The 10,471-nt window shown below is 47.9% G+C and overlaps 1 protein-coding gene across 1 annotated transcript in view; it reads left to right on the top strand.

Annotated features, from left to right (window-relative positions):
* Window positions 1-303: 303 nt before the first annotated feature.
* Window positions 304-10,471, top strand: part of limd1a (LIM domains containing 1a) — a 45,026-nt gene continuing 34,858 nt past the window's right edge. Inside the window, exon 1 of the mRNA XM_083662648.1 lies at window positions 304-1,808. Coding sequence (XP_083518774.1) covers window positions 470-1,808 — 1,339 coding nt within the window. The 5' untranslated portion in view covers window positions 304-469. The remainder of the gene's footprint in view (window positions 1,809-10,471) is intronic.

The raw sequence follows: 10,471 nt of genomic DNA, 5'->3' as shown, positions 1-10,471 counted from the left end.
TAAGCGGGTTTGTGAAGCGGGAGGAGGAGGGGGCAGTTTAGTGTTGGTGGGGTCGTCTGTCCTGTCCGGGGCTGCTATCGGATCTGGGATCTGTTTATAACCAGACAGGCTGGTCGATCGAGGGCAGAGCTGGACGCGCTCACCGAGAGGAGCGGACGAGGAGGCTCAAACTTCAAGTCTGGAATAATAATACGCACGGGAAAGTCTGGAGTAATAATACGCACGGGAAAGTTGTAAGTAGCGAAGGCGAAGCTGTACCGTATTTCACCGCGCGTCTGGATTCATGTCAGACTGAGTAGTCTATCTGTCAATCTGCCGACTATAGTGGATTTACCTGGGAGATTTACATAATTGACTGTTGTGATTTTGACTGTAAGCTAACGTTATTGAATACAGGGTGTACCTATATAGGCTAACTACCCCCCCCCCCCCCCCTCATTTAAAGCCACGCGTAAATCTCTCCACAACAATGGATAAATACGAGGATTTAGGTCTGGAGGCCAGTAAGTTCCTAGAGGATTTAAACATGTACGAAGCGTCCAGAGACGGCTTATTTCGAATGAGGAGGGACGCGGGGAATAACCAGGATTTCGAGGAGACCCGGAAAGTGTTTGCCTCCAAAATGACCAAAATCCACATGCAGAAGCAGCAGGAGGAGATGGCCAAAAACAACCTGGCCATCAAGATGAACGGGGGTCACAACAACGCGTACTACACCAAAGACAGCAGGCCGCCCATCAACAACAACAGCTTCATCAGGCAGGCGGGCGAGGCGGCAGCCAAGCCCCCCATCGTCTCCGGCCCCGTGCCGGGCTGCACCGGCACCGCGGTGCCGGGTGGGAACCAGTACGCCGTCGCCCAGTATCAGTCGCCTGAGCCTCCAGCAGCCAGCAGGACGTACGGCGGCTACGGAGGAAACAATTACGATAATAAGGAGCGCTTTGAGCCACAGTCATACCAGCAGCAGCACCACACCCCGGCTGCTCCCCCTCCCAGCCCCCCAGGAAACGTGTCTCACAGCGGGGCCACACACCCGGTTTGCCCCTCCTCGGGTGTTTGGGCCCCCTCCTCCAGTGAGAGGCAGCTATCCCCCTCACTGCCCGGGACAGTGTCTGGCAGCATCACCTCTCAGCAGCAACAGCGCCAGACGTCTCCATCTCCCTCCAATAGCCTTCCGTCTCCAGGCTCTGGTGCCCTGCCGAGTCGCGCTGTCACCCCACCAGTGAGGCGGAGCCCCCCTGGTTCCTCTGCTGGGCCCGCCACCAGAGGATGGGCTGGAGTAGATCCCTCTGCCTCCTCAGTCAAGCCAGACCTCATCCCTTCCCTGCCTCTGAGTGCCTTCACTGGTGGGCCGCCTGACGTCCACCTGCGGCAGTCCTCCACCCAGCCATCATGCACAGCTACCCGCTACTCACCACCTTCTACAACGCCCAGGTCCTCCTCCAACAGCCTGTCTGACCCCCGGCAGAATGGCCTTGCCCCCTCACCCATCCTACCTGCCCCTCCTTGTGAATCAGTTCAGCTCAAAGCCCAGGGCCCAGCCTCTGCCTCTGGCTCTGCCTCGGGTCCTGGCAGTGTCTCCTCCAGAAGCAGCAGCAGTGAGGCTCCAGGTCAGGTCCAGAAGATGCCCAGCTTCGCTGACCCTGAGGGCACCTGCTCCTCCTCCAAGCCTGTCAAACTGCCCTGCCCCTCTCTCCACGTGCAGCCCGCCGAGCAGGGGCCTTCTGCAGCCCAATTCAAACTAGAAGCCCTCACCGACCGTCTGGAGAAAGAGATGGAGGACGCCCAGCCCAAGGCTGACTACTTTGGTAAGAATGTTTACACTACCAACACCAACCAGCAGGAGTTTCTGTCAGTTATAGGCCACTGCTGCATAACCCGGTTCAAAGAGTGAACGGCCCACCCACAGTCCAGAACATAAATCTGTTTTTTCCCCCATTTCATTCATTTTTTTTTTATCAAGTTATTTTTCGGTTTTTCTCCCAATAGACCTTATTCGCTAACCCCGGACAGCACCATATTGTTGACATACCGTCCTGCAGCTGACAACTATAGTAACGGCCTTATTGTCGTTTCTGTTCCATTACAAAATAGCGATAGTGATGACAGCAATAAAAACCCCAGAGTTGTTGTTTGTATGCTGCCGTTAATGCCTGTAATAATAAACAAAAGAAAAAACGAGGTGAACAGACTTTGCTGTGAGGAGCTGTCAGAAAGTTTCACCTGTCTCCCAACTATCCACACATCTCCTGTGCTGCTGACGTATCCCCAGTCTCGCTCCCTTCACGTCTGTGGACGGTAGAGATAGAAACAAACCACGGGGACTTTATTGCTGTCATTACTACAGCCATGCCTAACGCAGGTCACCATCCGAACACAACAGGAACGATACAGGTAACGCTAACAGCGGCTAGCTTCCTATAAACGCTGCTCTTACATAGGCTGTCACTTGAGAGCTGCTGCGTTATGTCGAGAACATGGCGGCGGTGGGCGTGCCAGTACGTGAGTGACGTCAATCGAATAAGGTCTATAGTACTTGGCAAATTCCCCCTGCTGCCCCATTCGTTGCCCCGCCCCCTCTGCCCCCTGGAGAGCCGTAGATTAACACATGTGCAGTCGACAGCCTCTTACAATATCTGACTTCTACCTCCACCGTCCTTTTTCATTTTGCAACCTCCATATTTGTTTTTGTTCTGTATTTGTGTAAAGTTTTATGTTATACTGTTTGTAAAGCATCTTTGAGTAATTAGAAAAGCGCTATATAAGTCATATATATTATTATAATTATTATTATTATTTTCACCTGACAGCGAGGAGTTTCACCAGCAGGACATAGCACGTGGTCAGATCACGCTATTCCCCCCAGTTCCCCTCTCCCCAAACAGGCACCCTGACCGGCCAGAGGAGGCACGGTCTACCGGTTCCTACTGTCTACCGCGGTGCCTGAACGTCACGCTGCCTACTATACAGTGGAGGTTCTAAATGTAGTACAAGGGAGGATGGTCCTCCCTTATTTTTTAGAAGAGATGGGAGATTTTATATAATAATATATCTATTTTTTTTAATAAAATATCAATCAAATGTGTTTTTTCGTAAATGCTTCGACAGTGACACACCTGTAGGGCACTGATGGAGCGGCATGCAGACAGAGTCTGTGCCAGTGTCTGTCATGCCCTCAGGCGTACACTCATGGATGTATTACCCCCTTGGGTGTTTCTTTCCTTGGTATTTTATCTCATGCTAATCTATGATTGGTTGAAAAACAAATGCAATTCACCAGGAACAGTGAAGCCTAGACCGCCCTCACCAATCACTACCAACCAATTTATTTATTCAACCAAATTGGTTGTTGATTGGATAGATCGGTAAGATTGACATTGTATTGTCCAATGATGAATGAGTCAGACTCTCAACGCTGAATCCAGCTCCACTATAGGAAGTGAATGATGATGACATCAAAATTCCATTTTTCTGTGATGACCTGACAGTAATAGATATATTTACACGACAATAACAGCATATTATATGCCCCTTCTTATTTTTATTTTTATTTTATCAAGCAGTAAGTTAGCTCACAAGCCAGGCAGTCGTTGCATTGTATTACGCGAGCCAACACGAGTTCAGAGAGCGGGTAGCCGCGGTATGTGGCCGCCCGCAGATTTCAGTCTCCGCAAACACTGGGATACTGCAACGTCTCGGCTACACGCGGTTACAGAAGGCATGGATGTATTGTGCAAGTAAGTCAATTAAGTTCAAGTTATCCGGGCCTTCTAGTAAATTCGGCGTGCAAATGGTCCACCAAGCAGCGCAATTTTTTCCGTATTATACGTTTCATGGTGCATAGCCTCTCATTTTGCAAATAAAAACGGCGACCTTAAACTCCCACATTTTTAAACTGAATTTGGCCGGTACATCTACGGCTGACAGCGAGCTCATTTTTAAAGCTAGAGTGATGATCTTTATACCATATGAAAGTAGAAGAAATAAGGAATCGATTGGGACATATTAAAACATTTCTCTGTCCCTCACACATATGAACACATTTCTTGCATGTCACAAGCTTGTAGCCAGATTAAGTGGCATGGTTGGGAGGTCATCCCAGGTGTGTGTGTTGATGTTCTTGATGGTCACTGTGTGTGTCGATGTTCTTCTTGATGGCCAGACAGACACTGGTGCCTCTCTTTTCTTGTTCCGAATCCCTTTGTGGACTCAGTCTGGAGTGAATCATTTTCAATTTGTTTCATCCCATTCTTGAAATTATTCTGCGTCTGCTGTCTTGGTAGCTGGCTGGCTCCAAGGCCAACTCACCTCCTCTCAGGTTACAGAAAGGTCTACAGGAATTGATTACTGTTGAGGTCATATTGATCACTACAGTCATTGGTAATAATAGCATATTGATTGTTTTTGTCAGGCAGGGTCTGCGAAAGGCGTCCCTATCATGTTCCTTCCCATGTCTGGGTTGGTTTGGCTGGCACTGGTATTACATTTTTTGTTTTCCAAATGACATCATTGCAATGAATGGACCTGTGCTTGCACATTCCACGTGACTCTTTATGTGAGCATGCTTCTTGTGCACGTGCACGTGCACGTGACTCTTTATTTGGGTTGGGGGGTTCTAGAGCAGAACACAAGACGTCTGCTCAGATGTGCGTTTACTGCGGTGGTTAAGTCCCCGATCGTGTCTGCCTGGGCTGGGCTATCAGCTAAATTCTAACTTTGCTGAATGGATAGAACGGGGTTTTTTACCCCACCCTGACCACGCCCCCAGCCAGGCTGAGCCAGCTAAACCAGCATCTATGACGAGACGTGGCCTCAACCTATGCTTGTGCACGTGCACGTGCCTCTTTATTGTGAGCATGCTTCTTGTGCACGTGCACGTGACTCTTTATGTGAGCATGCTTGTGCACGTGCACGTGACTATTTATGTGAGCATGCTTGTGCACGTGCACGTGACTATTTATGTGAGCATGCTTGTGCACGTGCACGTGACTATTTATGTGAGCATGCTTGTTGTGCATGTGCACGTGACTCTTTATGTGAGCATGCTTGTGCACGTGACTATTTATGTGAGCATGCTTGTGCACGTGACTCTTTATGTGAGCATGCTTGTGCACGTGACTCTTTATGTGAGCATGCTTGTGCACGTGACTCTTTATGTGAGCATGCTTGTGCACGTGCACGTGACTCTTTATGTGAGCATGCTTGTGCACATGACTCTTTATTGTGAGCATGCTTGTGCACGTGCACGTGACTCTTTATGTGAGCATGCTTGTGCACGTGCACGTGACTCTTTATGTGAGCATGCTTGTGCACGTGCACATGACTCCTTATTGTGAGCATGCTTGTGCACGTGCACGTGACTCTTTATGTGAGCATGCTTGTGCACGTGCACATGACTCCTTATTGTGAGCATGCTTGTGCACGTGCACATGACTCCTTATTGTGAGCATGCTTGTGCACGTGCATGTGACTCTTTATGTGAGCATGCTTGTTGTGCACGTGACTCCTTATTGTGAGCATGCTTGTGCACGTGCATGTGACTCTTTATGTGAGCATGCTTGTTGTGCACGTGACTCCTTATTGTGAGCATGCTTGTGCACGTGCACATGACTCTTTATGTGAGCATGCTTGTGCACGTGCACGTGACTCTTTACGTGATCATGCTTGTGCACGTGCACGTGACTCTTTATGTGAGCATGCTTGTTGTGCACGTGCACGTGACTCTTTACGTGAGCATGCTTGTTGTGCACGTGCACACACACATGCACACACAGATGCACAGGGAACATCATGAATGACAGCACCTGTTTGTCACTCTTTAAATTCTGACGTGTGGAAACAAAATCACAAAGAAGCAGCAGCAGCAGCATGGCTGTGATTTCTTTTGATGGCACCACTTGATGTGCAACGTCCCATCGTTGCACCAGATCAAGTCACATTTCAATTAAAAGTACTGCATCAGATGAAAATTAAGCCTTTTATTCGCAATATATAGAAGTGAGAAGTGAAATCTTGTTGCTCCATATACAGAAGTTGACTCAGAGAGAGGGAGAAGAGAGGGTTAGGTAGGTAGATCTGTAGAGGAATGTCCAGCATCAGCAGAATCACCACCTTCATAAAAATGGCCTTGCACAGTGCACACGCCCTGGTTTCTATTCCTCATATCCGTGCCTGTGCTGCGGGCCGCGGCCTGCCCTGTAGCCGTTCTCTTAGCTCTATCTGGAGCGTGTGGGACTCTTATCAGGATGTGAATGCAACACGGAGACAACAGAACTGCTTTGCTGTGGTGGGATCAGCTGACAGGGTGTTGTCCCACTTGTCACCACTATTTGTCACTTTATCACTTTAATTGCCTGTGCCTCTGGCTCTCTGACACTGAAAGTCATGTAGTGCAGACTGGAGCTATTTCATACTGTGCGGTTAGGTTTTGTTCCCCTCTATTCAGAGGGTACAGTATAGTGTAAGCAGTGTTTCCCCTTAGAAAAATGTTCAGGGCTGGAGGGATTTCGAAACGTACCCCGACCGACCACAAGGGTGGGGGGGCCCTCGCTGGCGATGCTAAACGTTTAGCTAACCTGTTCGCATCTATGTTCGCAATGGCATCCCAAGTATCATCATACTATTATGGGATGCGATGCGCACAGTTGTATTATAGGACGTGCGTTTCCCAGGCAACGACACAACGTTGACACGTTTTGGAACAGCGCCGCACGCTGGCACAATGCTCCTAAAAGCAAAATGCTTATTGTTTTGAATGATTTGGCATCTTCTATTACTGTCAACACTGTCAACACCAGTATTGTTGTATTGTAATAATATGCCATAAAGGTTTATTGAAATTTTGGGGAGAGCAGGGGGAAAAAATAAATAAATAAAATAAAATAAATAAATAAATTGCAATCTTTTTTCTGTAGAACGGTAGGGGAAACACTGGTGTACTGTAGGTGATGGCAGTGAGAGAGAACACTGGGGCTCATCTGTTGGCATTGGGAGCCAAGCACAGGCATCCAAATGGAAAAGGGGACATCCTGCCTTGGGACGTCCTGCCTCGGGATAGAGAGATAGGAGACCAGAGCGTGAGAGAGGGGTGCTATCTTGTACCCTCCGGCCCCCCTTTCCTTTCCACCCCCCCTCGTTAAAGGAATTTCCTGCCGGAATGTCACAGTAGGAATTCTCAGCCTCCCGAAGCCCCCCGGAGTGCTTTCCTCGGTGTGTAAGGGAAGATGCTCTGGCGTATGTCACAGTCAAGAGTCGACGAGGCTCATAAATAAACGCACACACACTTAATATTTATAACACAGCGTCACACTCACCACACACTCATTCCCACAACACCACACACTCATTCCCACAACGCCACACACTCATTCCCACAACGCCACACACTCATTCCCACAACACCACCCACGCTTCCTGCATGGAGTTTCCCACTACTATGGCTCTGAGTCATTGCTTCCATGCTCAAAATAGCCTGCATGCGTGATGGACACAAAAACTCCCCCCCCCCGAATCCTGGCGTTCTCCTATGTCACGTGTTGCACACAAAGATCGTATATACGGAAGATTAACACTCCAATTTACTTCATTGACGGCAACATCCACATTTTTGTTCTCGCCAATTCTCAATGGCTTCCTTGTTTTGCTCGGGAGTACAAAAAATTGGCGATTTTTTACATTTGTTGTCTGCGTAGCCCCACCACACAAGAGCTTTTAGCTATGTTTAATTCAAGGAAAATGACGCTGGTGTGTGGAAGTGAACGGAGAGATTTCCCCCGTGATGGGCGTGGCCTATTTCATGCAGTGTCTCTATGCCATGTCAGTACTGACCCTATATGCAGTGAGCTGTATCCATATGGAGGGCGGGGCTCTGGGACCCGTCAGATTCCCAAACGTACGGTGCTGATTGGCCGAACTGCAGCTGGAGGTTCTGGGAGAGTGAGTCCGGTGCCAAACGGCGGCACCAGGGGAACAACTGAGGAATGCCTGGAGAGAAAGCGAGCGAGGAATTTAAGAAATTAGGTCTGGAGATAAAAAGGGGAGGAGGGGGGGGGGGACCCAGAGAGAGAGAGAGAGAGAGAGAGAGAGAGAGAGAGAGAGAGAGAGAGAGAGAGAGAGAGAGAGAGAGAGAGAGAGAGAGAGAGAGAGAGAGAGAGAGAGAGAGAGAGAGAGAGAGAGAGAGAGAGAGAGAGAGAGAGAGAGAGAGAGAGAGAGAGAGAGAGAGAGAGAGAGAGAGGCCTGTGGCGCAGCTCAATGGCCGACTAGACGACTAGACAAACGCAGAGACTTAGGCTAAGTTTGACCTCTGCCTTCTTTGTCCTCGGCTCCGTCGTCTGAGTGGAAGCCAGATTTATAGCCGAGTTCATCAAAGAGGGAAATAAATAGTGGCGCGGTACTTCCCCGTGTGCACCCCCCCCCCCCCCCCCCGTGACACACACACACACACACACACACGACGCACACACACACACACACACCGTCAGTTGAGCATGTATGGGTGTTTAGTGTTGTGTTAAGATGGAGGATTAATTTTTCCCATCTGGCCGTTGACTGGAAAGCTTCATTTTAACTCTTCCCAGGGATTATCGGCTTCCGCTCTGGCAGGCTTTTGAGAGGCTGTGTGCGTGTGTGTACGCGTCTGTGTGTGTGTGTGTGTGTGCGTGTGTGTGTGTGTGTGTGTGTGTGTGTCATCACTGGGGTGTGGTGTCTGTCTGCCCCGTGGCTATGAGTTAGAAGACGATGCCGCAGACACACACAGAAGTCATTGTACATTGTGTGATGCAACATACTTAAACTCTTGTGGGTTTTCGAATCAAACGTTTGATTCATTGATTCGTATTTCGTGCGGTCGATTTGAGGAAGACGAAATTCAATCGTAATATTTGGTGACCGAGTTTTCTTCTGTTGTTGCTCAAATCCTTAACGAGAGATTTACAAAGACACTGCATTAGGTTGGGACGTCCTGGAGGAGTGAGTGCGCTCGCCTCAGACCCCCCTCATTCTGATTTGTGATTTTGGGCTAAGCTTAATTGTTTCCACGGTAACGTGCTTGACTTTTAAATTGATAGGTTTGTCGGATTAGAATGTAATCCATGAACCATTTTAGATTTAAAGCATACAATATTTTTGTTGAACTATAGAGACAGTCCGCATGTCTGGGAACGCCCACAAAATGTTAAACGGCTGGCGCGCCAGTGGGGTAAAACCGCCCATATATCTCATGGGCTGACTCACCAAAAGACGGTGCTGCGGCTCTAAACTACAGGTTTGGGGGTTCTAGAGCAGAACACAAGACGTCTGCTCAGATGTGCGTTTACTGCGGTGGTTAAATCCCCGATCGTGTCTGGCTGGGCTGGGCTATCAGCTAAATTCTAACTTTGCTGAATGGATAGAACGGGGTTTTTTAGCCCACCCTGACCCCGCCCCTAGCCAGGCTGAGCCAGGTAACCCAGCGTCTATTGTGGGCATTCCTAGAGCTTGTAGAACAGCGTGTGCTGGTGTGGCACTGGAATCCAGGACGAACAACACCTTCTCTTGTGCCCCCAGACCCAGGATATCCGTGACAGTTTTGATTGTCAGTCTACTGACCTACAGGTATTATTTCAAAATATGGACAAGAAAATGCTATCTATGCTGAGTAATATAGTAGTATGCTTAGCTATCTTGGAACGTGAACAAACACCTTAGTTTGATGTATCTGTTATGTGATTGGACCCATTGTTTTTATTTTTCGTATTTTATATGATTATTTTAATAGTTAATATTTCTATGGTTGTCAATAAACTAAATAACTATGGGCGTTCCCAGACATCTCTATGAAGCTTTTGCACACAATTTATTTTTTTAATTTTAATTTTCCTGAAAACTTTTCACGGCCCCCCTTGCAAAGTGTCACGGACCCCTGGGGGGTCCCCGGACCCCCATTTGAGAACCACTGCTCTAGAGCAAAAAAAAATTAATAAAAAAAAAAAAATGCTACATGTTACTTATTCCTTATTTCCTTCTCAAACTACTTCCTACATGGTGCTAGTCTATCAAAATATCTTGGCTGTCATTGATTGTGTTGCATAGTGGTTTTCTGTACTGTTGACAAATTGTGATATTGTAAGTCGCTTTGGACAAAACAAAAGCGTCTGCTAAATGACGTAATGTAAATGTAATGTAAAAAATATATATATATTTAAAACGAAAATAGTTTATGCTTTAAATCTAAAATGGTTCATGGATTACATTCTAATCTAACAAACCTATCAATTTAAAAGTCAAGCACGTTACCGTGGAAACAATTAAGCTTAGCCCAAAATCACAAATCGGAATGAGGGGGTCCCCGGTATATTTTCTATCTTGTAAGGGGTCCTTGGCTGAAAAACATTTGAGAACCTCTGCTCTAGAGAGTGTGAGGGAGGGTACTTTAGTTTTCAGTCAATGGCCAGCAGGAGGAGGAGAGCAGCCATCGACGAGGAGTTTTGACAGC

The sequence above is a fragment of the Poromitra crassiceps genome, assembly GCF_964638095.1.
Source record: "Poromitra crassiceps genome assembly, chromosome: 29".
NCBI lineage: Eukaryota > Metazoa > Chordata > Actinopteri > Beryciformes > Melamphaidae > Poromitra > Poromitra crassiceps.
The sequence above is the reverse complement of the archived record's forward strand: the minus strand, read 5'-3'. Positions and strand labels throughout refer to the sequence as shown.